The sequence below is a fragment of the Sylvia atricapilla genome, chromosome 7 (genome assembly GCF_009819655.1).
Source record: "Sylvia atricapilla isolate bSylAtr1 chromosome 7, bSylAtr1.pri, whole genome shotgun sequence".
Lineage (NCBI taxonomy): Eukaryota > Metazoa > Chordata > Aves > Passeriformes > Sylviidae > Sylvia > Sylvia atricapilla.
The window spans coordinates 36,515,095-36,542,866 of NC_089146.1; the positions used below are offsets into that span (position 1 = coordinate 36,515,095).

The 27,772-nt window shown below is 48.3% G+C and overlaps 1 protein-coding gene across 1 annotated transcript in view; it reads left to right on the forward strand.

Moving 5' to 3' along the window:
- The first annotated feature begins 2,742 nt into the window (after window positions 1-2,742).
- EPC2 (enhancer of polycomb homolog 2) overlaps window positions 2,743-27,772 on the forward strand; it is a 36,582-nt gene continuing 11,552 nt past the window's right edge. The window contains exons 1-6 of the mRNA XM_066323190.1: window positions 2,743-3,160; window positions 17,399-17,558; window positions 23,376-23,521; window positions 25,768-25,974; window positions 26,578-26,726; window positions 26,938-27,070. Coding sequence (XP_066179287.1) covers window positions 3,008-3,160; window positions 17,399-17,558; window positions 23,376-23,521; window positions 25,768-25,974; window positions 26,578-26,726; window positions 26,938-27,070 — 948 coding nt within the window. The 5' untranslated portion in view covers window positions 2,743-3,007. The remainder of the gene's footprint in view (window positions 3,161-17,398; window positions 17,559-23,375; window positions 23,522-25,767; window positions 25,975-26,577; window positions 26,727-26,937; window positions 27,071-27,772) is intronic.

Below are 27,772 nucleotides of genomic sequence, written 5' to 3' on the forward strand. Positions count from 1 at the left end.
GAGGAACAGCCTGTACCTCTGCCAGGGATGGTGACACGGCCTCAGCGCTCCCCAGGTGATGGCACCTCGGTGGAAAACACAGCTCGGGCACGACGGTGTCACTGTCACCCCGTGAAATGCCACCCCCTCCTCTGCTGCCACTTCCTGCACTCCCTCAGGGCCACCAAACCCGCCTGGGCTCTGGGAGCTTCGGCTGGATTATAAATTCTAAGCCAAACCGTACAGGTTTTAAATATTCACCTGTTGATTCTAATCCACGGCAAGAATTGTTTGTCTCATGCAATGGAAAATATTCTAAGGGAATTATAAATTAGAGCAGTCTATCACAGTTTTGTTCTCTGTTCCTTTTCTCATGTTTTCAAAGCTTCATTTGCTCACATGACTGAACACTTACCTGATGCTTTCCTAGCAGTAGGTAATATAATTTCCAGATCTCTTTCCCGAGCTAATTTGGGTCTGTGGCTGATGAGCACAATGTTCTTGCTGCTTCTTTTTCCCTCCTGTGTATTCCTGTGCTTGTTTCATCTTTCCTCTCTCTCTAGCTGACACAATTCTTTATTCTTCATTTTGTAAATCGTGTGTTTGTCAGAACAGCAGTTGTATCTGCTATACAAAACCACATAAACAAAAACCACAACAGGTAACTAAAAATAAAAGGCAATTCAGAGACTGAACTTATTTTTTTTCTAATTTAAAAGAGTTGGCACAGCGATCCAAACAGTGAAGTTTTGAGTAAATTTCTGTTTGTAACACTGATAACTCCTGTGAGAGCTCTAAAGTGGAGGTGAGAGAAGCAGCTCCTTGGCCTCAGGGTGTCAAAATAAAACGGAAGTGTGGAGATGTTTGTGGTACTAAGGGTCACTGATGAAGGATTTTGCAGACAAACGTCAACTCATGCAGGAAACTCTGGATGGGCAGAGGACCGAGGCTTTGTCCAGGTGACAATTTGGGATTACTAAGTTCCAAGTGCAGGACATTGCTCTTGATGGAAAGAGTGATGAAGGAGTTTGGTAAACTAAAACACGAGGAGTTCCACCTCAGCATGAGGAGGGATTTTCCATGAGGGTGGCAGAGGATGGGAGCAGGTTCCCAAGGAGAGTGTGGTGTCTCCAGAGTCATTCCAAACCCACCTGCCTCAGGTCACCCTGGTTACACTGCAGGGTCTCCACACGTCCCTTCCAACCCTAAATATTCTGTGATTCTCTGGGAAAAAAGGTTAAAATACTTGTGCAGGAGCAATTTGTGTCTAAAGTGTTGGTTTGTGCCAACCCTCCTGATGTTTCCATGGCTGGGACACTTAAAGCCCACACTGACCAACACGCTGAGGAGACAAACCTGCTGCTTGGTCCAGGGAGTGGGGACACGGTGGGGACACTGCGGGGACATTGCAGGGACACGGTGGGGACATGGTGGGGACACTGTGGGGACATGGCAGGGACACAGTAGAGACATTGTGGGGACACTGTGGGGACACTGCGAGGATACCGTGGGGACAAAACGGGAACATTGTGTAGACACGGTATGGATGCTGCAGAGGAAACGGCGAGGGCACTGTGGAGGACACGGGGAGGACAGTGACGGGGACACGGCAGGGGCAATGTGGGGACACTGTGGGGACTTTGTGGGGACACTGTGAGGAGACAGTGGCGACCCAGCCGGGACACTGCGCGGATCATAGCGAGGAGACACTGGGGACAATACAGGGAAAGTGTGGAGAGACAGTGCGGACACTGTGGGGACACCGTGAGGGCACGGCGGGGGGACACTGTGGGGACACTGTTGGGACATTATGGGGACATCGTGAGGGCACGGCGGGGGGACACTGTGGGGACACTGTGGGGACACTGTGGGGACACCGTGAGGGCACGGCAGGGGGACACTGTGGGGACACAGCGGAGGCACTGTAGGCACACCGTTGGGGCATTGTAGGGACACTGTGGGGACACTGTGTGTCCCCGGAGGGGACACAGCGGGGACACTGCGGGTACCCGGCAGGGACACTGTAGGGACACTGTGGGGACACTGTGGGGACACTGTAGGGACACTGTGGGCACACTGTGGGGACACTGTGGGGACACAGCGGGGACACTGCGGGTACCGGGCAGGGACACTGTGGGGACACTGTAGGCACACTGTGGGGACACTGCAAGGACACTGTGGGGACACTTCAGGCACACTGTGGGGACACTGTGGGGACACTGTAGGCACACTGCAGGCACACTGTGGGGACGCGGCGGGTACCCGGCAGGGACACTGTGGGGACACTGCAGGCACACTGTAGGGACACTGCGGGCACACTGTGGGGACACTGTGGGGACACTGCAGGCACACTGTAAGGACACTGTGGGGACACTGTGGGGACGCGGCGGGGACACTGCAGGGACACTGTGGGGACACTGTGGGCACACTGTGGGCACACTGTAGGCACACTGTGGGGACACTGTAGGCACACTGTGGGGACGCGGCGGGTACAGTGCAGGCACACTGTGGGGACACTGCAGGGACACTGTAGGGACACTGTAGGCACACTGTAGGCACACTGTAGGGACACTGTGGGCACACTGTGGGCACACTGCAGGCACACTGTAGGCACACTGTGGGGACACCGGGCGCTCACCCCGGCCGCTCGCCCCGCTCGGCTCCCGCCCGCCGCCGCCGCCCCCCTCAGGCTCCCTGAGGCTCCCTCAGCCTCCCGCCCTCGGCTGCGCGCGCAGCGCCGCTCCCGCCGCGCGGGCTGCCGGGAGGGCCGAGCGGCTGTGGTTAATGTCCGCCATGTTTGCCATGGCGCAGGGAGCGGACCGAGCGAGCCCGGCGCGGATCTAGGGCTGCGGGGCGTGCGCTGCGGGCTACGGGCGGCCCCGCCGGGAGCTGCGCCGGGGCGGCGGGACCCTCCATGGTGGCGCGGGCGCGGCGCGGGAGCGGCTGGGAGGCGGCGGCGAGGCCGCACTGAAGGCCCCCCCCCCCCCCCGCCCGCCCGGCCCCGGGGTGTTATTGTGAGGGGGAGACAATGAGCAAACTCTCCTTCCGCGCCCGGGCGCTAGACGCCGCCAAACCGCTGCCCATCTACCGCGGCAAGGACATGCCCGACCTCAACGACTGCGTCTCTATCAACCGGGCCGTGCCGCAGATGCCCACGGGGATGGAGAAGGAGGAAGAATCGGTAAGGGAGCGCGGCGCAGGGGGGGCACCATTGTTTACAGGCACCCCCCGCACGGGGAACCGGCCGCCGGTATTCACCAAGCGCGCTACGCTCGCTCCGCCGCGCGGCGCGCGGGGCGCTGCGCAAACGGCGCAGCGTAAGCCGCGGTCCGGCGCCGCGAGCGGGGCCTGCCGCCGTCCGCCATCTTCTGCTGCGCGTCCCGGGCGCGGGTGAGCGGGGGGGGCCCGGCGTGAGGGCGGCGGGACGGGACGGGCCGGGCCGGCGGCAGCGCCGAGCGGAGCGGGAGCGGCGGAGCGCGGTGTCAGAGCGGCGGAGCGCGGCGCTGGCCCGGCGGAGCGGGGCTCCGGCTGCCGGAGCGGCTCGGGATGTCAGAGCGGTGGAGCGGGCGCGGGCTGCCGGAGCGGCTCGGGGTGTCAGTTCGGGTTGTCACTTCGGGGTGCCGGAGCCCACTCGGGATGTCGGGGCGGCGCAGCGGAGCGCGGTGTCGGAGCCGGGATGCCGGAGCGGGCTCGGGGTGCCGGAGCGGGCGGCTCGGGGTGCCGGAGCGGGCGGCTCGGGGTGCCGGAGCGGGCGGCTCGGGGTGCCGGAGCGGGGCGGCTCGGGGTGCCGGAGCGGGGCGGCTCGGGGTGCCGGAGCGGGGCGGCTCGGGGTGCCGGAGCGGGCTGCTCGGGGTGCCGGAGCGGGCTGCTCGGGGTGCCGGAGCGGGCTGCTCGGGGTGCCGGAGCTGCTGGCGATGCCGGGGTCCTGCAGCAGGCTCGGCATGCCGGAGCGGCTCGGGGCGCTCGGCGCGGTGCGGACTAAAGCTGATACTACTCCTGCCAAGGCTGTTGTGAGTGGCTGTCAAGTCGCTCGGGCTGGAGCAGGGGAGGTGGCGGCGGCGTGACAGTGCTGGGTACAGCGTGCTGTGCGGTGCCGCTCCGCAGGGAACGAGCGGCTCCGGGCCGGCTTCTCCCTTCTCCCTGTGCTCCGGCCGGGGGTCCCCGAGCCCGGCGGCGGCTCCGGGCCGCGGTTTGGGCGCTGTCACCCCGTGCGCTTGGTAGGGACACTGTGCCCGTGTGGGGCTGAGGGCACAGCCCGGCACACACATTGTACACATGTGGGGCTGCAGCCCCCGTGTGGGACGGTGTCTGTGTTCCTCAGCCACCCCCGGCGCTGCTCGGAGTTATTTAACACCGATGGTTTGTGCTGTTTCTCGGTGTGCATCTCGTGGCAGAGGCGTCAGCCGGACGCGTTGCGTGAAGCGTCGGAGCTTTAATGTTCTTTCCGAATGGACCCGCCGGTGTTCGGCGTGGACGTGTGCTGTGTGTTCCGCTCGTGGTGTTAAAGGGTGGAAAAGCTTTTGTGCGCTGAGGTTAAGATAAGTTTCGGGGGGTTTTGGTGAGCGGTAGGACGGCTTTGAAAACGCTTGCCCGCAGTTCCGGTGTCTTCCGAACGTACTGCTTTGTCTCGCTGATCTTCAAACGCTTTTCTGTAAGAGTAAGGTTTATTTTGTGCTCCTGGGAGTTGTGTAAGCTCAGATCGAGGCTGTCGCCTGATGTGTCTGTACTTGCAGAGCCGATAGTAAATGCACCCTCCAGAATTTCCTCAATGAATCCGTGTCTCCGCCTCAGCCGAACCTCTGTGCCTGTGGATTGGCTTTTCCGAGGTTACAGCTGTCAGAGGAGCCTCCGTGCTTTCCTCCTTGCTTTTCTCACCTGACTGTTGGGATTAAAAAGAATCCTCTGTCTTATCGTGGTGGGGGTTTATTTTTTTAATTCACTGTATATGAAACACTGTGAGCAAAACTTCAGGAATTCCCCAAGAGTAACTCTGCTAGAAGCTGGGATTGTAGTTAAAAGGAAAAACATTGGGATACTAATGAAGCAATATTGGAGACTTAATTTGGTTTTCTCAGCCTCGGAAGTCTATCTTGCAGTGCTGTGTTTGCATTTAATATTTAAATTAATTCCTAAAAGTTGCTGTTATTTTGATAAATCGTGTCTAAAATAAAGTTGTTAATGGAAAACTGCTGTGAGAGTTCAAGCAAACAAGCCGCTTATGGGCTTCTTAAATGATTGAGAAGATTAGATTTATACTCCAATAAAACTACGTTAGTGTTGTCCTAAAAAGTTGTTTTTTCTGTGAGAGTGAGGTTTGTTTTCTCTGCCCTGACATGTGGCTCTGTTTGATATATTATGTAATAGTCTCAAAATGAAACGACTGAAGCAATAGATAAACATAGTGTGAGATGCATCAGCCAGGCAAGATTATAAAGTGCTATTCTTAGATTATTCAGATCGTTGCCATGTGGTGATGGTTTCATTCATGGCTTGTCCTTCTCCCAGTGTAGCACAGATAATTCTTAATTGTACTTCTTTTTTGTAAGTGATATCAAAGCCCATCTGGGAATGGCTGTTGTGGATGACAGTAGTTAAATATTTGAGAAATACCTGAACGGCTTTAATTCATAACAAATGCTGCTGTGATGGATTTGATGTCTTTTGAAAGGGACTTTTTGAAGGGAGAGAGAAATCTCTGCACCCTCACTTCTACCACCTCGATTTCTAAGGTGTCTCGAGGCCTTTTTCCCCGAGTTAAAGTCGTTTGGAGCCTCGGGGCGGCTGCAGTGTCCCGTTCGCTGTTCAGAGTCACAACCCTCGTGTTCTGCGGCCCCAGGACGCCGCTCTCCTCCCGGAGCCACCTCTGGGGAGCCTTGGGGACACCAGAAAGGTCTTGTCGCAGCACGGTGTGTCCTGGGGACAGACGGCACCTTCCGGGATATATTTCATTGGAAATCAACATTACAGATTCGAAGTTACAGATTTGTAGGATTTCAAAGGCTGGAGTAACACATCTGCCCTGTTTTTTACAGCCCAGCCTCCTTGGTGCAGGCACGCGATTGAATTAGTTGGTGGTTGATCTTTTGTAGGTACAAAAGTGCAGATTTTTGGTCCGTTTCTTCTTGATGAATATTCTGGAACTGTTTCTGTCTGAGTATCTCCGAGATTTATCTCCACTCGCAGCGTTTCACAAATCAGCGGCTCATTTCTCTCGCTTGGAGATTCCAGCTGGGAAAGAATTAGGTTTCGCTTCTGTAGCGCGTTTATGTTACAAATGTTTATCATTTACTCTAAATTAAACCTGAGGAGGAAAAGCGTGTGGGTTTGTTTTTAAACTCACGTGAGAATATTAAATAGAAGCAGGAAAGTCCTTTTGGGGAGTTCAGAAACTGAGCAGGGACACTTGGGTTTTGTTTTGTTTTTTTTTTTTTTTTTCCTTTCTGATGAGTAAGACTTGTACTTCCTAATGCTAATGAATTGTTTTGACTGGAAGGGAGAAAGTTGCAGAACAGATAAGCCTTGGTTTTGTTTCTTATCACATAACTGTGTTTTTATTTGAATACCTGGAGACTGCTGAGGTGAATTCCTGGTAATGAGGCACATTCACACGGAATTAGGTGAGGTGTGAGGAAGCAGAAGTGGTGGTGGTAATGGGTGATCCCGGGATTACCTGGTCACAGTTATCTGAGCCTTCATCTCGGTCCTTGTTTGAACATCCCTTCGTTTGCACTCGAGCTTGGCACGGCATCCCAGGCCTGAGGGCAGAGAGGAAAAGTGCAGGAATGGCAACTTAAGGACGTGGTTTGGCGCTGCACAAACGCTGACACCGTCCCCGTGGGAAGGGACTTTCCTTCCCAGCCCTTCGGGGATCACCTCGGGATGAGCCTTCTCCGAGCATTAAATCCAACGTCCAGTTCTGATTATTTCCACTGGAAGTAGTTAACTTGATTTTTTTTTTGTTGTTGTTGGTTTGGTTTGGTTTTAGTTCGTTGAGTTTCTTTTGTAAGGCTGGAAGTGGAAGTGCTCAGCATCGGGCTTTGAGGTGTCCTGGAGCTGGTGACGCTCCTGGAACAGCTTTTTCATTCTCTTTTCAAAGCAGGAAGCGTTTGGCTTTGCACAGGTCCTGGTTTTCCTGTTAACTGTATCAGCGAAAATATCCATAATGATTCTTTCCCTCTGATACAGGGAACTGGGGGAGTATCAAATATGTGAGATTTTCCTTGAGCTGCTGATCAGAAGTACCTGCCTGCTGCTCTCAGATGCACCCGGGCCTGGGTTTAAAAACACAAATGCACATAAATCACTCCCCACATGGGCAGAACCTGCTCTCAGCTGGATGTTTGTGTGTGGGCTGTGCATTCATAACCTGTGGTTGAACCCTCAAAGTTCCTTACAAACGAGATGCTTTGTAGAACAAAGAAGCCCGGACAGCAGAGAGTAAAACAGCGGGTCAACAGAGGATAACTTCAGCTCCAACCATGCAAATATCCTGTAAACCAGAAATCCCTCGGAAAGACTGCATGGGAGTCTGTGTGAGGAGCTCCAAGGATTGTATCTCCATGCAAAAGCAGGTGAAATCAAGGCAGAACACTTTGCTTAGGGAAAGAATTGGGTTTGTTTGAGTGAAAATAACTGGGTTATCTGCTGGGGAAATGAAATTCCCCGTGTAAGTTCTTCCTCAGTTACAGTTAAGCACCTGTATTTATTTACTCACTTGGGAAGTGTTTGGAGGCTGCTGAGCTCACTGAAATGTTTGGCATTAGGCAGCGAAATGCCGGGTTGGGATTTTTATTCACAGAATTTTAAACTTTAGGTTTGTCGGAGATCTTTTCCCTGCCTCGATCCTCCGGTACTTTTCTCCCTCCCTCGGTGTCCCGTCACCTTTTGCAGTGATGCTCTTCCCAAGTGCCCATTTGAATTCCATTTCCTGGGCATTATTTCAGTTTTCAGCTCTGATCCTTTGTCCCTGCTGTGCCGTCCCCTGCAGAATCTCTGCTCCTTGTTGAATATCCCTTTTGATAACTGGAAATCCAAATTAACCCCGGGCTGCTCTTCAGCTGAGCAGCTTCACCTTTAATTTGTTGTGGCCGAAGTTAAACACGACCGAGATTTGCTCTTCAATCTCCACCTCACGAGCAGTTTATTGGGGCTTATCACATTAACACCTCGCAGCAAACCTGTCACAAGTGCTTGGGACAAAAGTCACTGATCTCCGAGTGTGCTTTGAAGATAGAGCCGAGCCAGAGTGACCGACCTGCGGGTCGAGGGGACATTCTGCATTTTGGGGTGGTGATAAAGGATCATCCCTCCTTTCTCCGGGAGCCCGTGGGGATAGGGCTGGAGGCGCGGTGTCATCCCGGGGTTAGATGGCTTCAGCCCTATCTTTACACGGCGCGGGGGATTCCGATAAAGCGGCGTTTTTGCTGCAGGTCAGCGGGCCGGGCTGAGCCTGCCGGGGCCGGGCTGAGCCTGCCGGGGCCGGGCTGAGCCTGCCGGGGCCGGGCTGAGCCTCTCGGGGCCGGGGTGAGCCTCTCGGGGCCGGGGTGAGCCTGCCGGGGCCGGGGTGAGCCTGCCGGGGCCGGGGTGAGCCTCTCGGGGCCGGGGTGAGCCTGCCGGGGCCGGGGTGAGCCTGCCGGGGCCGGGGTGAGCCTCTCGGGGCCGGGGTGAGCCTGCCGGGGCCGGGCTGAGCCTGCCGGGGCCGGGCTGAGCCTGCCGGGGCCGGGCTGAGCCTCTCGGGGCCGGGCTGAGCCTGCCGGGGCCGGGCTGAGCCTGCCGGGGCCGGGCTGAGCCTGCCGGGGCCGGGCTGAGCCTGCCGGGGCCGGGCTGAGCCTCTCGGGGCCGGGGTGAGCCTGCCGGGGCCGGGGTGAGCCTCTCGGGGCCGGGGTGAGCCTGCCGGGGCCGGGCTGAGCCTCTCGGGGCCGGGGTGAGCCTCTCGGGGCCGGGGTGAGCCTGCCGGGGCCGGGCTGAGCCTCTCGGGGCCGGGGTGAGCCTCTCGGGGCCGGGGTGAGCCTGCCGGGGCCGGGCTGAGCCTCTCGGGGCCGGGGTGAGCCTGCCGGGGCCGGGCTGAGCCTCTCGGGGCCGGGGTGAGCCTGCCGGGGCCGGGGTGAGCCTGCCGGGGCCGGGGTGAGCCTCTCGGGGCCGGGGTGAGCCTGCCGGGGCCGGGGTGAGCCGCCCGGGGCCGGGGTGAGCCGCTCGGGGCCGGGGTGAGCTGCTCGGGCCGGTTCGGCTGCCTGCGGCACAATGACAACGAGCTGCCGGCCTCTTAATTAACTCACACCTCGGGTCATTATGCGCCAACTTTCCCTGCTGCGAAAGGCTTCCTCGGAGGGAGGTGGAATTCCAGGACAAAAGCTGAGGAGAGCTCCGTGGCTCAGCTCTGGGACGTCTCAAATGCGGGAAGCAGTCTTGCCTTTTCCTTGGATTTGAGGAAACCTTGGAAAGCAGTAGCTCGGCCTTCCTTGGATTCACTGAGTGCCAGATTTCACAGCACTCCTGCTTGGCACAACTGAGCAGGAAGCAGCTTGGTACAATTTCTGTTTTGACTGAGACCAGTTGAAATGTCCTGCTCGAACAATTTGGATCAACAGACATTAAATCTGCTCGTAGTAACCTCTATCCTTAACTGTTTTTCCTAAGAAGGATCGTTTTGACTGATGCTAGACGTTCAAAAGGTTATTTTTAATTTCTTTTGCCGTCAAGGCTAATAAACAATGCCTCGTTTATGCCATAACATATTTATCATTCTAATTCTTCAACTTTTGGAAAGGTAAATAGCTCATTTAATATTTATATAAACTTTGCGTGTCCTAAAGGCCAGTGGTGGTGAAGATCAATTGTAAAACTGAAGTTTCTATAACAAGTAGAGAAGAATGGAACTAGAACTGAGTGCCTTGTATAAAAGGATGTAAGAAGTAGGAAAAATAATTTTTTGAGGCTAAAACTATTATCAGTATAGACTGTCATCATTTTGAAAGCAATGTTGGCTAGTTCTGAGTCAAAGAAATTTAGTATTTGGCTATAAACTGATTAAAAGCTTTGATCTTTGATCAGTTTTGCAGATTCCTACTTGTTAATGTGTAATGATCACAGTGTAGTGGGGCTGAAGGTGTTGGATAAAAATCCTCTCCCTATCCATGGCGGGTGAAATGCTGCAAATGTAAGGGAACAGAAATTTGCAGACAAAAAAAAAAAAATCTGAATTCTTAATTTCCCTGATTTCCTTTGTGCAGTTCTCATGGTGATGAATCCATTTACACCTCCGGTCTCTCAAATGTGGGTGCTCAGCGCCTCCCCGTTGGCAGGATTGTTCTCTCTCCGAGGTCTTTGTGTCCACTTCAGTTGAAGATTTGCTCAGCGTCACTCGGGAGACTCTCCCCATCCCTGAAATGCCAATTTCCCATCAGTTTTCCCTGTCACTAAACTCCGTGCTCATCCACTCCTGCTTCTCAGGCAGCAGAAACATTCCCCCCCTTGGCTGAGGTTGTTTTCTCTTGTTTATGTCGGAATTTATGATTTGTTTTTCTCAGCTTTGTGCCTTTCCTCTGGGTGGATCTTGGACCAGTCTGTGTTTTATACAACAAACTGTTTCTACTTTGGAGCATCCCGGTGATGAGGGATTCCCTGTGCCAGACTTGGATGTAAATAAAGCACTCTGTCTGCACCGGTAGCAGGGACTGGAGAATTTAGGGAGACACTGATTCTATTCTAAAATAATAATTTATGTTTCTTGATTTCAAGGTATTTGGTTTAAAATGGAATCTGGTAGTTAATTTTTAATGATTTTGATTTCTGTCAATTACTGTTTTGATTTCTGAAGCCTTTTTTTCTAAATTGTCCAAACTGCAAAACCAATCTCTGACACTGTTTTTAATTAGAAAATGAGAGGTTTCTTTGTGGTTCATCAGCACTCCAGGTAGCTTCACTTTGTTGATGAAAACACCATTTGTTTTAAAAAATCCTTGTAAAATACAAATTCCCTGCTGTAGGTGTGTGTGCCCCTCAGTTAAATAAAACCTCTGGTGTTAATCCTGGGATGAAAATGCTCCCCAGAGGCTGAGGTAAAGTGAAAAAATCGGGTTTAATAGAGAGCAAAGCTCATTGTTGGGGAGTCCCAGCCTTTAAAAATCCATCCTGGGGTTGGTGAGGTGAAAAAATGAGAGGATATTTCTGTAGGTCATCCTGCTTTGGCTGGGATAATCATTTGTTACCTTGTGAGTGATACCAGTGTATCCCAAGGAGCTCTTTGGACTCGCAGTTACATTATTTATAACAATATTCACCTACAGCTCTTTTGGGAAAAGGCTCCCACTCTTCAGTAGACAGAAATGTCTCCTCTAGTACCACAAACAGCTTTTCCAAGAGATTTTTTAATCATTGAATTTATTGTTATAATTTGATTTTTAATAATTAGTTTCTGGTCATGTTCTGGTAGGCTGGGAACTCGTGTAAATAATTGTAGCTTTAAAATCCAGAGTTTTAGTTGCTGTGGGCTTTTTGACATTTCATAGACAGTGACAGTTGTGTGTCCATATGTTCATAAATAGTGAGTGATCATTATTTATAGGGGGGAGAGATTGCTCATGTTCTCAGACATTACTGCTGTTGCATTTGGGGTGATATTTGGGATTTCTCACAGTTGTTTCGTGTCCAATTTGACACGGAATGGTTGAAGTTTCGGAATTAAAGTCATTTAGAGAAATGTTTTCTCCTGCTTTTGTGTTGGGTGCTGCAGAAACATCCAAATGTTTGTGATCTGTGCTGATCTCACTGTCCCCGTCCCTTTATCTGTGGGCTGATTGCCACAGACCAAAATCTGGTTTCCTAAAGTGCTTCTCTTGGCTTTAGCCGCCCCAGAGGGGGAGGAAAGGTATTCCTGGCACTGTTTGGGTACAGAGTGGATTTATCCTCATTTAGATTCACATCTCCTCTCCTCTGGAGACATCTTCACCAGGACAGGAGCTGTCACCCCGGGCTGCTGAGGTGCCCAAAGTGTTGGGGGCTTTTCCTTGTGTTGATCCAACATCAGCATTCCAGAGGTGCCTCCAGGGGACGGGCTGGAATCCCAGATTTGGATGGGAAGTGGTCCCAGGTTGGCTTGGCTTTGGTGCTGCTTGGGGAAGTTGTTTAACAAGGGGAAAAGGGAAGAAATGATGGAAAAGTGAGAGAATCCCAGACTGGTTTGGGTTAGAAGGGACTCACTTTAAGTCCCATGGGCAGGGACACCTGCCACCATCCCAGGCTGCTCCCAGCCCTGTCCAGCCTGGCCTTGGGCACTGCCAGGGCTCCAGGGCAGCCCCAGCTTCTCTGGACACCCTGTGCCTGCCCACCCTGCCAGGGAAGGATTTCCCCATTGCAGGGACCTGTGTGGATTTTTAGGATGGAGCAGCTCCATCAGATTCCCTTCCCTCTGCCTCCTCTCGCAGTAAGAGCAGCCAACCCTGGGTACATCTGTTTGCCCTGGAGTCCCAGCTCAGCAGGCTGTGGGGCAGCTGGCTCTGGTGATTATGGGGTTTTTTTTAAGAAAGGGTGGAGGATATCATGTTGGAAAAACTTGATAGGGCCAAAAGTGAAACTAAGAAGTGGTTCCACTTGTGGATTTTCTGTCTCTTGTGGGTTTTCTGAGCTTCCTTCCACTGAGTGTTGGAAACTCCTTGGGGAAACTGTGTGGAGTTGTCCTCGAAAGCCTTGGTTTGGGTGTGTTGGTTTCCACTCAATATTTGGATTTTTATGGTTTTCCCGGTGTCCTGCATTACTTGATAATAAATCCAGTGTTTTAAGGGGACACCCTGTGCAAGAGGAAACAGCTCTGATTCCTGACTAGACAGAATCTTGATCAAATCAATAGAAAAATGTGTATTACCAACTTTGCTAATCCCTGAAACGCTGACTTTTCAGTATAAATTGGGAATGAAGCAGTGAGTTTGGGCTCTCAGGGGTGGGAATTCTTACGGTGATTTCCTGCTCTGTGTGTGACTCCTCATTTCACTTGTCCTCATCCATCCCAGAGCAGAGGGAGGGGGAGCAGAGAGGATTGTGTGGGGTTGAAAGCGTTAACTGCACCAGAAAACAAAACCTGGTGCTGGAGTTGACACTTGTGCTCTTGGAAATCTCCTCTATAAAAAGTGTCTGTGCACAGGGGGAGGAGATGGGGCTGAGGCTTCGGCCCAAATTAGCTCAGGAGCTTGCTGACACTTTCCTCTGGGAGTGCTGTCAGGAGGTGTTACTCACTGTGCTCGAGCCTTTGCAGGATGAGTCTGCACATTTCCAACTACAATTCTGTACTTTTTTGCTGCTGAATCTCAGTATTAAAGATAAAAATGTCTTTTTTTATTTATTTCTTGTTTCGAATGTTAAACAAGTGAAATATTTAGGCTTTAGTATGTTTTAATTGTTTTCCTTGTTTTAATTCTGTTCTTGGTGCAGGTGGGTTGGAAAGCTGACTCGTGGTTGGCCTGGCAATAGCTTATTTTGAGTAGGAAAATGGATAAATTCACTTTTTGTTCCATCGTGCTTGCACAGAGAGCTGTGGGGTTAAAGCAGTGAAACAACCTAAGCAGCTTTGCTTGTGTGGTGGAGTTTAAAGAAATGAGGAAGGGAGCAGGTAAACTTAATCCCAAAGCTTTGTTGTCTGGGGGTTTGTATCCAGTCTGGAACTGCTCACTGGAGTTTGATATTTAAGATGAACTTTGCAGTGTGAAGAATTTGTGTTCAGCCATGGGCACCTCCAGCTATGCTCACCCAAAGATCTTACAGTTATTTAAAGTTTGATAAACTCTGTTTCTCAGAGGTTATTTTGGTGCTGACAACATTTTTTTTTTGGTGCTGACAAAAAAAGAGGATTTTTAAAGGTTAAAGCAAACCCAACCTGGGCTGTATAGTCCAAGTGCTCTGATTTGTGGGATGAAAGGAAAAAAGCAGTGGAGGGACATCCCTCTGCTCATGGCATGGGGCTGGAATGAGATGATTTCAACCCAAACCATTCTGTGAATTCATAATATTGGTGAAAAAGATGGAAAAAGTCCCATTCAGTATTGATCACTGTATCTCTTAAAGCTTTATAGAAATAACCTCAGGATAACAGGATCAATACCTGTTGATTTATTCCTATTGTTGAACTGTGTTTTGTAGTGAGAAAACTCCCAGACAGAAAGTTGAGACCATGAAATGTGTGGGGTTTCAGGGATGAAGGGATGGCAGTGAGGGTGCCGTGCTCTCTGCTGGAATTAGAGCCTGCCTCTGAAAACATCTGAACAGTTCAGATACCAGGACTGTAGGAATTTTAGAGTTTTTCCCTCTTGAGGAAAAAGGGAAGGAAGGATTGCAAGGATTCAGGAGCAGTTCTGGTTTAATGTATAAATGTCTCAGGGCTGTAGGAATTTTTAGTTTTTTCCCTCCTGAGCTAAAATGTAAGGAAGGATTGCAGGGGTTCAGGAAGGGTTCTGGTTTAAGGTGTAAATGTCCCAGGATTGTAGGAATTTCAGGGGGTTTTTTTCTCTCCTGAGGACAAATGGAAGGAAGGATTGCAGAGTCTCAGAGTTCAGGAGAAGTTCTGGTTTAATATGATAATATCCCAGATTGTAGGATTTTTAGGATTTTTTTCCCTCCAGAGGAAAAATGGAAGGAAGGATTGCAGGGGTTCAGGAAGGGTTCTGGTTTAAGGTGTAAATGTCCCAGGATTGTAGGAATTTTCCCTCCTGAGGAAAAACAGAAGGAAGGATTGCAGTGTCTCAAAAAGAGTTCAGGAGCAGTTCTGGTTTAATATGATAATGTCCCAGATGGTAGGAATTTTAGGATTTTTTTCCCTCCAGAGGAAAAATGGAAGGAAGGATTGCAGGGGTTCAGTTGTGGTTTAAGGTGTAAATGTGCTCAGGCAGAGTGTTACACACACTAAACATTTACATCTCCCTAATGCTGTTGGTTGAAGAAATAGCCCAGTCGAAGCTGTGTTTGTTTGAAATTTTGTCTGCACGCTGGAGGGAAAGGTCTGCATGTGCTTTTTAAGGGATTAATGGGTGATCACTCCTTGTCAGGGGCTCCTTTTTATTCCCATGGCAGCACGTTCTGTTTGCTGTCATCACTGGTTCTCTAATGCTCCTTTAATTTGTGTAAGACCTTTGGATCTGCCCTGCTGCAGAACAAAGTGTGGGCTGAAAATACTGTGTGCGTTTGAAAACCATAAGAAAAAAGGTGAAAACTAGACCAAAAGTCGTATTGGTAATAAATCTATCTGTAAAAACACTTGATCCGGTTTAATGAATCTATTTAATTAGCCCAGCTTTCATATAAAAAATCTTCAGGGTTTGTTTAAACAGAATTGTTTCAGGAGCTGAAGTTTCAATTCTCCTGTAGTTGATGCTCAGCAGAAAGATTTGGGGTTTTTCCCCCTAATCTGAAATTTTACATGGCTTATCTGTGTATTTTGGAGCCGTGCTGTTTGAGGAGTGACAGCAGCAGTGCTGAAAGCTGAAATCCCTGTTTGAAAGCTGTGCTCTGCTCCGAGGCTTTTTGTGGTGAAAGGAGCACTAACACCTATTGTCAGCCTGCCTTGGGAACTCCGTGTGTCCTTACTACAACCCTACAGCGCTCAGAACCCGAATTACTCAGCTGAATTTCCCTCTCACGGGCTGCAGAACCAAAAGGTGCTGTGGATTTTGGCCAGATCCAGCCTTTCCTTAGAGCTGTGAGCTGTTGCTCCCCAGCTCCAGGGACAGCAGTTGAAAGCAGCCCAGTAATGAACCCGTTTTTTTTTTTTTTGTACAGCTGAATTACTCAGCACTGCCAAGCTCTCCAAGACACGTTTTAATGGTGGAGTGACAGATTTACTCAGTGTGGAGTAACTCAGGCAGATCACAGCAGCTATTGGATTGCATGCTTGTCTTAATTCTAATAGCACTCACTTGGGAGCCTGATTGATTTAATGTTGCTTCATCTGCTGCAGGAGGTTCCCAAAGCTGCTCTGGTTCTGCAGGAATTGCATTATTTGCCTTTCTGGAGATCTTAACATTTAAAAGGAGATCATTTATTAAGTATCATTTACATATTTTAAAAGGTTGTTGGTTTGTTTTGGGTTTTTTTTTTTCCACTCCCCCTTTTTTAAAACCACCATTCTGTAGAATTAAAGAGGGAAGACTCTTGTGCTTGAGAGAATTTCCAAGTGGGAAGCAAAGAGTGTGAGTGCCAGAGTGCTGAGGGTGCCAGGCAGGCGCTGGAATGTTGGCACCTGCCCATTCCTGGGGTTGATCCTGCCCTCCTGGGAGTGTCAGCCAGGGGAGCCAAAGGGAGGAGCACAGAGCAGCGAACCCTCGCTGTGTGTCTGTGTTTTCCTGCTCAAACAAGTGCTTTTCCCAGCTGTTGGCTGGGTGGGAACGGCTGGGAACAACCTGCAAACAGGCAGAGTGAGGATTTGTGATGGATCTGTGACAGAGCTGAGCTTGGGTTTCCAGCTGATCTGCTCACCCTCCTTTCCCTGAAATCTGGGGAACTCTGGGGAGAACACTAAAAGCAGAATGAAACCTTCACTGCTGGGAGATTGCACTTTGCCTGCTTTATACTGGATTTGGAGAACTTGGTAGTTCCTTTTTCCCAAGGGCTGTGTGGGTCTGAGCTCCTGTCCTGGTGAGGAAAATCACGGAGAAAGCTGCACAGCCTTGGTGTCTTAGACATTTTTTAGTGGTTGAAATTTTAACATGAAAAGCCTTTTAAGAGGGGAAGTTACAGCTTAGCTCTGACTTGCAACAGCTAGATGGTTGTCAGTGAGTTAACTGATAAAATAACGAATAAAATTATGTGGGGGGGAAAAAAAAATCTTTGTGAACTGCTGCATTTATTGTGATCTCTGTTTCACCTGAAGTGATTCTGTGGAATTTGTGACTTTTGTGCCATAAGAATAAAATGAAGGGAGACCTGTTTGGGGAGTCCTTGCTTTTCAGGTATTCCTCTGTGAGAACTCTTCTTCCTGTTGCTCTTAACTTGCTAAACTTCTAAAAGCAGGCCAGTAGGGATTGCTGGGTAGACAGGAATGATGAAATCTGCTCTTCTTTTGACTTTAAAGGCCTGATCTTGCATACATTTTCTTCCTGACAGGTTTGGGTGGGTTTGGCTTTCCCCAGCCCTCATTTTCTGCTGAGGTTATTTTGTGAAGTTTGAATATTCGTCTTTTTCCCAGCCTGGTGGAAGGTGTCTGAACAAAGGGTTCTCTTCATCTGTTTGTAGTTCATTCATTGCAATTTTAAGGTGAAGATTCCATCAGTTAGGAGCCCTAAAGGCTGGAGAACACATACTGGAAACAAACATCCTGCTGGCCTCTAAAAGCCTCCACTCTGTTATCCTGTAGGAAAACAGGAGGAGAAAAGTTTTGACTGACTTTCTGTGCACTTTTTACACTAACACCTGAATGACCTCTCCCATTTTCCCCTTGCAGGAACATCATTTGCAACGGGCAATCTCAGCACAGCAGGTTTTCAGAGAGAAGAAGGAGAGCATGGTTATCCCAGTCCCTGAAGCAGAGAGCAATGTCAACTACTACAATCGTTTGTACAAAGGAGAGTTCAAGCAACCAAAGCAGTTCATTCACATCCAACGTGAGTTACAGACGTGGGGATTGTTTGTGGTGTCTCTTCAGCCCCTCCTTATTTCACCTGAGGGGCTTTTGTCTTGAGCTCAGAGTTGCTGCAGTGGGAGGATCAGAAATCCATTTAGAGATGGAAATCCCAGTATTTTCTCTAGTTCTGGGAGAAGTGGCGGTTGCTGGTGGAGGTTTTGGGAGTTTTGCTGCTGGGTTTGTTTCTCTGGCTCTGTGTTGCTGCTCTGTCCATGTGCAGCACCTGCTGAGCCTCATCCTGGCCCTTGGGCTTCCAGTATTCCTCATCCAGCCTCACTTCTCGTGGTTTTTTCCTTGCTAGTCCTTAGAAGGGACAACTGAGGCTGCCCAGCTGCCTCCTGGCTGTTTAGACTGGTGTAGGGAGCAGGAGGGAGGTTGTCTTGCTCACCTGGTAACTCCAAAGTTCTCCATAAACGCAGATCCATAAAGCAGAAAAGTTTTTTGGGGATAAAATCAGCCTTTGTCCTGCTGCTCATAGTAGAGTTCTGGCAGGGCAGTTGTGCTGGGTAACAGTCACTCCTCTCTGAGTTTGGCTAAAACTGGAGAATTCCATTCCAGCAGGGAACTCTTATTTTAGAGATAAACCAAAAAATTCTGCATGAGCTTAGCTTACGTCTTACAAGATCTCATTCATCTAAACTTGTGGGTTTGTGGATTAATTTTCCCACTTCTTTTGGTTGATGTTGTGTTGACAAGTGGCACTGTCACAGTCCAGTGGTTCCTTGGCACACAGTTCGTGTTTGTCCTTCGCAGGATGTGGCTCAGGGGGTTATTTGGTCACTTGGATTCCTCCCAGGAATTTGCTACCTTTGTAGCAAAACCTTTGGTTCAATTATTGTATCATTTCTCAGCAGCTTGGTGAAGTGTCCAATTTTTTTCCATTTATTTACAAAGTAGGGGGTTTGGGAAATAATGTGCTCAGGCTCCTCTGGGATGCAGCACAGACCATAGAGATGATGGGGGAAAATCAATTAAAAGGAATTGTTCCTCTCCTTAATAAAAGAAACAAACTTGGAAGCAAGGCAGGCTGAATGAATTGAGACCAAGCTGCTGATGGAGGAATGTGTTTTGTTCTGGTCTTTGTTGGACACTGCCAGAAACACTGTGAATATTGTTAATAAACATGTCTGAAAATGTTAAATATATTATGCCAAAATTCTCTTTGTCTTGTTGAGACTCACAGTCTTTCTGGACAGAATTTCAGAAGGTATTTGAGCTGAAGATAAATGTCAGCTACTGCTCCAAGATGATTTTTCCCACATATTCTGGATGCAGTAGGTGTGATACAAGGCAGCTTTATGCTACAGAAACTGCATAGAAATTCTCTTTTAATGCTTAAAGCACAAATAGCAGCAATCCCCACTTTGGCCAGGGAAGTTATATAAACTGATGGAAAATGCCAGGAGGACACATACCATAATCCATACTTACTGGTGAGTATTTCTGGCAAATGAGGTTTTGCTGGGATTCTGGTAGCCTAAGATTTTAACATTTTTTACATTTGTTTCTTTAGATCAATGGTTCCAAGCAGAGAAGAGTTAATTTCTTTGTAAAGCCTGGAATTTGTGACTAAGTTAATTTCTTTGTAAAGCCTGGAATTTGTGTATAACCAACACAGCTGACACTGAGCTGAATGTAAAGAAAAAACCTTGAACTATTCTAATTGTTCCAGGGTGCTGCATAATTTTCCAAGAACATTTGTATCATCAAGGCCATGGAGATGCATTTCAAGTTGTTGATAGTTAGTAAAGAAATGAAGTTGGTAAATTTGGACCTAAATTAGAGCTGAGGGGATGGAAGACGAGTGTCCCCTCCCAGAAACAATGAAACAACGTTCATAAACTGGGGAATGAGCTCCAGTCACCCTTAAAAGGAGCTTTTTGGTGGAAAGTTTCATTTTTTGGTTGGGTGACCCTCTGTATCTCTCAGTTGGCTCAGGCCTGGTGGCTGCTGTGGGCACAGGGGCTGGCAGGGCTGTGGTTTGGGGAGGGAAGGCACTGGGAGCACTGGGTTCACTGGGAGCTCCTGCCTGTGGCAGCTGCAGTGAGTGTGGAACCACAGCCTTAATTTAGTTAGCTAAATGAAATGAGGTAATTTAGTCAAGTTAAAGCCAGTTCCGTGTAACCTCACTGAGAAACAAATTGCAATTTGTGTGAGTTGGTGTAAAGTCAGCTCCTAGGGGAGCTCAAGTAAACAAAAAAGCAAATCCCTCTGGCAGGTACTGCTGGGAGTGGGTGGAGTGGCAGAGGGTGGGAATTGGGTGTTGTGTTTGCAACAGCAGAGAGCAAAGCAGCAAGTCCTGAGCATTCCTGGGGAAGTTTCCCAGGTGGGATCACTGGGGTGTTCCTGGGGAGGTTTCCCAGGTGGGATCACTGGGGTGTTCCTGGAGGAACTTCCCAGGTGGGATCACTGGGGTGTTCCTGGAGGAACTTCCCAGGTGGGATCACTGGGGTGTTCCTGGAGGAACTTTCCAGGTGGGATCACTGGGGTGTTCCTTGGAGGAACTTCCCAGGTGGGATCACTGGGGTGTTCCTGGGGAGGTTTCCCAGGTGAGATCACTGGGGTGTTCCTGGAGGAACTTCCCAGGTGGGATCACTGGGGTGTTCCTGGAGGAACTTCCCAGGTGGGATCACTGGGGTGTTCCTGGGGAAGTTTCCCAGGTGGGATCCCTGGGGTGTTCCTGGGGAAACTTCCCAGGTGGGATCCCTGGGGTGTTCCTGGGGAAACTTCCCAGGTGGGATCACTGGGGTGTTCCTGGAGGAACTTCCCAGGTGGGATCACTGGGGTGTTCCTGGGGAAACTTCCCAGGTGGGATCACTGGGGTGTTCCTGGAGGAACTTCCCAGGTGGGATCACTGGGGTGTTCCTGGAGGAACTTCCCAGGTGGGATCACTGGGGTGTTCCTGGAGGAACTTCCCAGGTGGGATCACTGGGGTGTTCCTGGAGGAACTTCCCAGGTGGGATCACTGGGGTGTTGTGTTTGCAGCAGCAGAGCAGCAAGTCCTGAGCACTCCTGGAGAAGTTTCCAGGTGGGATCACTGGGCCCTGTCTGGCAGTGCCCTGTAGAAATGCAGATGTTCTGGAGGAGAAAGGCTGGGTTCATCCTGAGCCAGGAGAATGTCCCAGGGTTTGGCAGGAGGTGTCCATGTGGGCTGGAACACGGGGCTGGTTCTCCAGCAGCTCCTGCAGGGAGTGATGGATGGTTCCATCCATGGCACATCAACACCTGGGCCTCGTGATGCCTGTGGGAGGATGCCACACTGCAGGGCAGCTCCAGGGTGAAAAATGGCTTTTTCTGGCACAATTTCAGTTCACTCAGTGCTTGGGGAAGGGAGAAAACTGGTCATTGAGGATGTTGCTGAAAGTGTGTTTGAGGCATTGTGGGGAGGACACTTCCGTGGGTGCTGGGCCCAACCAGCTTTGGGTGGATGAACTCCAAAGGAGAATGGTAGCCTGGCACTTCTGAGGCCCTCACAGCTCCCAGGCTGCTGAGAGTTTGTGGCCATCCTGGCTGCTCTGAAACAGGGGCTGCTTCCATCCCTGAGTGTCATTAACCTGCACCCCAGGTCACAACAAACAGAACATTGCTGGGGACAGAAGGGCATGAAAAGTGGGATGTGTGACAAGGGCCACTGCTGCTCTCACAGAAATCCTGGGGGTTTGTTCAAGAAAATGAGGCTGGATTTGTTTGATGTGTGGTGATCCTGGCAAGTACCTGTGGGATGCCTTTTATCTTTTCATCTTGAATATTTATCAAAACAGTGAGCAGGGAGAGGGGGGGGACCCTCTGCTCTCAGCTGAGGTGTGCCCTGGGGTCACTCCAGGTGCTGGCAGTACCCTCCCTTCCCATCACTCACATCCTCTGTGTTCCTGAGGGTGGTGGTGCTTTAAAATACTTTTTGGTAGAATGGTTGGGCTTTCTCTTTGCTTTTTGCTAGTCTCTGTGTCTCCTGGTCACCTCTCACTTGATCCTGATTTAATTCTGGAAGGTGGATGGTTCAAGACCTTTTAGTGACTCTCCTTTTCCCATTGTGGAAGTGAAGTTTACTGACACTGCTCACAATTTACAACAGCGTCACATCTTCTCTGTCACAGATCCTCCTGCTCACTGATATTCTGGCTTGGAAAAACTGTCTGGAAACACTTTGTCCACAGGGGATTATTGAATTATCTACTGACAGGCAATAGGTTGACATCCTTTCTGATGTGAAACCAACATCTGCCTGAGGGCAAACAAGCTTTTTGTGGACTTGAATGGTTTTCAGTCCAGATACGAGCAGTGATCTGCTGGAGAGGCAGATCTGATGTTGAAAGCTGCAGTTTAAATCTCATACACAGTTAATTGTTGGAGAGCTCTTGGTCACATGCCCAGTGACAGTGTCTTAAATAAACTCACCATGCAACTTGTACTACTGAATTAATATTGCCAGCAGTTCTTGACACATGGTTACAGCCTGTTATTAATTTCTCCTCCAGTAGGTTGTTACAGTGTGTGGCAGGTCAGAGAGCTCTTCTGGCCAAGTGCTGTTGGTACAGTTGGCAGTGTCTCCTCTGAGAGGGACCAGCTTGAGCTGAGGATGCTGAGGAGCTGCTTTTTAGCCCTTCCCAGCTGCATCTGGCTGGGTTTCTGTGCCTGAATAAAGAAATACTGGTAATGGTTTAGCTGATTTATTGCACTGAATCACAGAGAGATGTGGAAGGACACTGCTGACCACCTGCCTGTGGGAGGGAAAATAACTGGGATTTGTTTTAAAGACTTTTCTTGTGGGGTTTTTTTTTTTGCTCCTGCTTTTCTAAGTTTTTGTTTGAAGGTGCTCTCAGAGCACACAGGGCAGCTCAGTAGCAGAGGTTTTTAAATTAGCACTTGGTTCAGCCACAAGTTAAGAGCATGGAGATAAGATAGTGTTGTTTGTCTGTTAAGAATAGAATATATTTCATCAGGCCAATTAAGTGCTGTTATTCCAGTGCTGATTGAATTACTGGGAGTGTTGTACCTGGTGTGTCACCCCTTCAGGGTTCTATTAGGTGTGCAGTGAATGTTTCTATTAACAGTTCTTACTGTCATATGCAATTTACTCATATTTGTTGTAAAATTTTACTTCTGCTTTGTTACCTGAATGAGAACCTCTTTCTGCTTTTATAGGACCAGGAACTTTGTCAGGTATGGAAACTAATTAGCACAATTAGTAATAAAGACATGAGCTTTGCTGAGAGGTTGAGAACTGATTATTTGGAGAATAAGGAATTGTCAGGTCCTGCATCCACAGCTGAGGTGGTTTTGGAGAAGTAATAATTCCCATAGGACTGGTTTAGCATTTCTACAGTTACATAAAGCAAGAAAAATTTACTCTATTAAATATTTCAACACTTTAGGTTTGGTGTACTGTCTAAATAATGGGCAACAGAAATTATATTGGAACTTCAGTGTAAATGCTTTTCCTCCAAGTCTGGAATTTGACTGAAAATGGTTTAGTTCTTAATTATCTTCCCATGATATTCTGGAAGAGCTGTATTCTGTCAGTACTATCAAACATCTTTGCTCTTGTTTTGCAAAGACCCCTTCAAGTTTCTGTGCCTTTCATTTCTTCAAGTCACTCAAAATGAAACTTCTTGGATTCCTTTCATATTGGAAGTTGGAGACAAGCAACTTCTACCTGTGTTGTAGGGGAAACTTCTTAGAATTAAAATAGTTGTTCTGACAGAGAAGTGCTGGTCTGGAATCTTCTCAGTCATTTTTGATTTCTGATGTGTGTCCAGAGTGTGTAACTTACCCAGCATTTCAATTTCTTCTGTTGCAGCCTTTAATCTGGACAATGAACAGCCAGATTATGATATGGACTCTGAGGATGAGACCCTACTGAACAGACTGAACAGGAAGATGGAAATCAAGCCACTGCAGTTTGAAATAATGGTTGACAGACTCGAAAAAGCCAGTTCTAGTCAGGTAAGGTGTGAAGAAATCACTGAGAGGTTTTGGTTTTAAGTGGGTGCTTGGGTTTGTTTCCTGCTAGCAGGAGAAGTGTGTTTGGGTGTCTGCAGTTGCACAGAAATCACATTGCTGTATCCTGTGTCAGTATTGGTAACTTCAGATAAAACAGGTGGGGAAGGAGCCTTTGGGGTTGCAGGGATTGATTGGAAATTTTAATTCCTGACCACAGTGTGTTAGAGGCACACAGCTTGTTTTAGCACTGTTGGCTTGTGATGATCAGTAGGTGTAGAAATGGCTCTAAACAGATGAGAATCCAAATTCTGTTACACTTGTTCCTGCTGGACGTTGACTTTGGTTGGTTTTTGAGGGTTGGAAGCACAGACAGTGAATTCACCTTGTTCCAGGGTTAATTCAGATCCTGAGCTGTTCCAGGAGAGCAGTGTCTGGAGAAGGGGCTTACAGCCCAGAATATTTACTGCAGAACTCCACCTGAGGGATCAGTTTGTGCAGGTCAGCTTTGAAACAAGTGGAGTTATTTCCTGTGAGATGGGGCTCTGTGGGAGTGAAAAATCCCTTGTGGGATCCACAGCTCTACCTCAGTTCCTTAACCTGATGTAGTTCAGTGCTGAGAAAAAGCCAAACTATTCTATTTTTCTCCATCTTAGAGCAACTTTAGAAAGGCAGAGATTTCTTACTATGCTAAGAAAACGGGAATGAAGGGAAAAACAGGGAATATATTGGGTGATACTTGTTCAACATGTACTTGGCTTTGTTGGAGCTGTGATAAAGCTCCTGTTTAGGCTTTCAGTTCAGGCCGTTCTGGTGATCACTTCTCATGATCAATATTCATCCTTCTGATGCTGCTTTCACCTTTCTTTGCTGGAGTGAAGAAGTTAAATGGAAGATTTGAAGGTGCTGTGCAAAAATCAAGTGTTACAAGAACACAGGTTTTTCTCTGTAGATACGAGCAGCTCTGGCAGATTATTGGAGCCTGGAAGGGAAGTGGCTGGTGAGGTTTGAGTGTTGCCTCCCAATTCCCAGTTTGCATTCCTTACCCCTGGAATGTTAAAGGGTATTGCTGGGAATGCCTTTCCCTGCCCAGGAGAGGTTCCAGGCTTTCCTCCTGGGCATTCTGCAGGGAATACAAGGACTCTGCATCTGCTCAGCTCCACTTTCCCAGCTGTGCACTCCAGGCAGAGTTGATGTATTTTTGATAAGAAATATATTAATGGAGAAAAAGGAGCAAAAGACAAACAAAGCTGAAATGATTTCTAAGCAATACTTTTGCCTGTTTTTAAAAACCAGTTCAGTGCTTTTCTAATTCTACCATAGATTGCAAAGGTTTTATTCTGCTCTGGCTGGAATTAACACTTGCAGAGTAGCCATGGTTACACTCAGGATTTCCTTAACTTCCCAAAATGTGGTGTTTCCTTTTTTTGCTTCTCCTAACGTAGGGACAAGATTTGAGTTTTGACACATTGCAGAAGTGTAAATTAAGTGGTTCAGTTGATACTTTTCAAATTATGGGGCAGATGAAGTGCTATCTGACTTCTTTTTAAGTAGTACTAGAGGTACTATTTTCTTTTTCTTTAATGGATGGGTTGAAGATTATAGGAGCCTGTTAAACTAATGCACTATTTAGAGATACTTTAGCATTTATTTAGAGTCTGATTTCCATATAAAAAGCTGAAGGTGGATTTAATTTTTATCTTTAAATGACCTGTGTAGAACTGCCACTACTGAAATAACTTAGCACACAAGTGAACAGCTTTGTGTCTCCAGGCTGGAATAAACAGGGATGGGAGTAAACAGGGATCCTCTTCTAACACAAAGAAAACATTTGGTGGGGAGTAATTAAAAGTAAATTCACTTCTAGGGGAATCAACATTCAACTGCAAAGAATTACACGTTAATAAGGGTTAACCAATAGGAAACTTTTTCTTTTTTAGGAAAAATTAGCCAGATTAAAATGATTCCCAAATCATGACCTGCAGATTAGTAAGTTCTTTCTATCCTATGCTTGTAGTTGTTTCAAAGTGTTTTCAGATTTCACGAAGGATTGGTGGAGTTCTAGACCTCTGGATGAAAGAGCTGTTGCTAGTTCAGAAAAATCGAGAAGAACAAACCGGTGGCTTCAATTTCCCCGAATGTTTGATCATCCCTTTTACTCTCGGTGCTGGAAAATAAACTTCACAATGAGTGTGTGGGTGACCTTCCCTGCACCCCTATCCCACCTGGAGCTTTTCCCTGTCCCCCTGCAGCTGGTGACCCTGCAGGAGGCCAAGCTGCTGCTCAACGAGGACGATTACCTGATCAAGGCTGTGTACGACTACTGGGTGAGGAAGCGCAAGAACTGCCGGGGGCCCTCGCTCATCCCGCAGATCAAGCAGGAGAAGAGGGATGGCTCCACCAACAACGACCCCTACGTGGCCTTCCGCAGGAGGACGGAGAAGATGCAGACCAGAAAGGTGACCTGGCAGCAAATGCTGCTTCCTGTTGGACATTTTGGGATAGTTTTCACTTTTCTCCCTTGGTTGGGATAGTTTGGAGCCGTGTCGTCCCTCTTACAGGGGACAATTTACCGTCCTTCCATTCCATAACTCAGATCAGTGCCTGGCACACAGACAGCCTGTTGGGTTGGGAGCTTTCCTCTCTGTGGGAAAAGGAGAAACAATTTCCCAGTTTTGGTTATTTGGAGCCTGGGAAGATTCGAACCAGGAAATCTGTAATGAGCATTTTGCTTTGTACACGTGCACAGCCTTACTGCGTGGGGAAGGTTTTGTAGGAACCAAGGCTTGGGTTTCTTGTTCTGGCAAACTTCCACTGGGTTGATCTGGAATCTTGAGCAAAACAGGGGGGGAAATGGCTGAAAAGTTCTTCTCAGTTTACACTTAAAACAGGGTTTGTTTGCTTTTTGTGGCTTTGTTTGCCAAGCAGAATCTGCTTTAGGAAAAGCTGCTTTGGAGTGTCCTCATGAGCCTCGTTTGCAGCAGCATTATATAACTTTATTTTTGCAGTTTGTGCCTCATGGCTTTTGCTTTTGACTAAAAATTGGTTTCATCTCTCAACAGAACCGAAAGAACGATGAAGCATCTTATGAGAAGATGTTGAAATTAAGGAGGGAGTTTAGCAGAGCCATAACCATTTTGGAGATGATTAAGAGGAGAGAGAAAACAAAACGGGAGCTGTTGCATTTAACGTTGGAAGTTGTGGAGAAAAGGTAAAAATTCCAGATTATAAAAAGCAAGGTTTAAAATTCGCATTAAATGGCTTTGAAATCATCTCTCGTAGTTTATTTATTATAGAACCATAAACTTCAGGAGCTAAAAGAGAAGGGGTTTGTGTAGACAATTTGAAGACACTGGTTTGTGTCTTTCAGACATTTCCCAGTGGAAATGCAGCCCTGTAGTTTTAATCCTGTTTTTTTTCAGGTACCATTTGGGTGATTTTGGAGGTGAAATCCTCAATGAAGTGAAGCTGAACAGACCTGAAAAAGAGATGGGCACAACTCCATCATCTCTCCACAATGGGAACCACCACAAAGTTCAAGAATGTAAAGTTAAGGTGAGTTTTTTTTCCCCTGCCATGAGTCACTTGTTCTTGGGACCATCATTCCTTTGGATCATGATTCCTTTGGATATACTTTAAATTCAGACCTGTCTCTGAAGAAATAACCTTGAGCTATCAGGAGTTAAAATGCTTGGGGGTGAGGCTGAGAGTTGAAGACCTCTGGAAATTTGTATTTAGCACCTGCGACACCTAGTGGTCCCAGAATTCCATACAGAGCCTGGAATAATGCTGCTTCTCCGGGAATTTTGGCATTCCTCATGTTTCTCCTCTGGATCCCAAGCCGAGCTCCATCACTGGAGTTAGTTTCAGTCAGGCTCTTATTGATGAGTGTTAATTCAGGGTAAATTTAAACACTTTTAAAAACTGCACTGGTGCTTCTCCTTCAAATGGAGAATTTTGCAAGTGAAATAATCTTTTCAAGTGGGGGCTTTGAAGTTTAATAACATTTGTGCTCAAGTGGACAGTTCAATATCGATGGAATTGCTCACTGCAGAGGGTTTATGTGAGAAAAATCTTAAATAGCCAACCCCAATACCATCACATCTGTTCAAAAGTGTCAGCTCCGTGAGAAACAGGAAACAAATTAAATTGTTTCTTTTGAACATGTCCAAGCAGTTCAGAAAATTGAAAGTGCCAGGGAAAAATGAGATCTCAGAAAATAATTGCAAGAGGAATTTCAATGACAATGTACTGAGT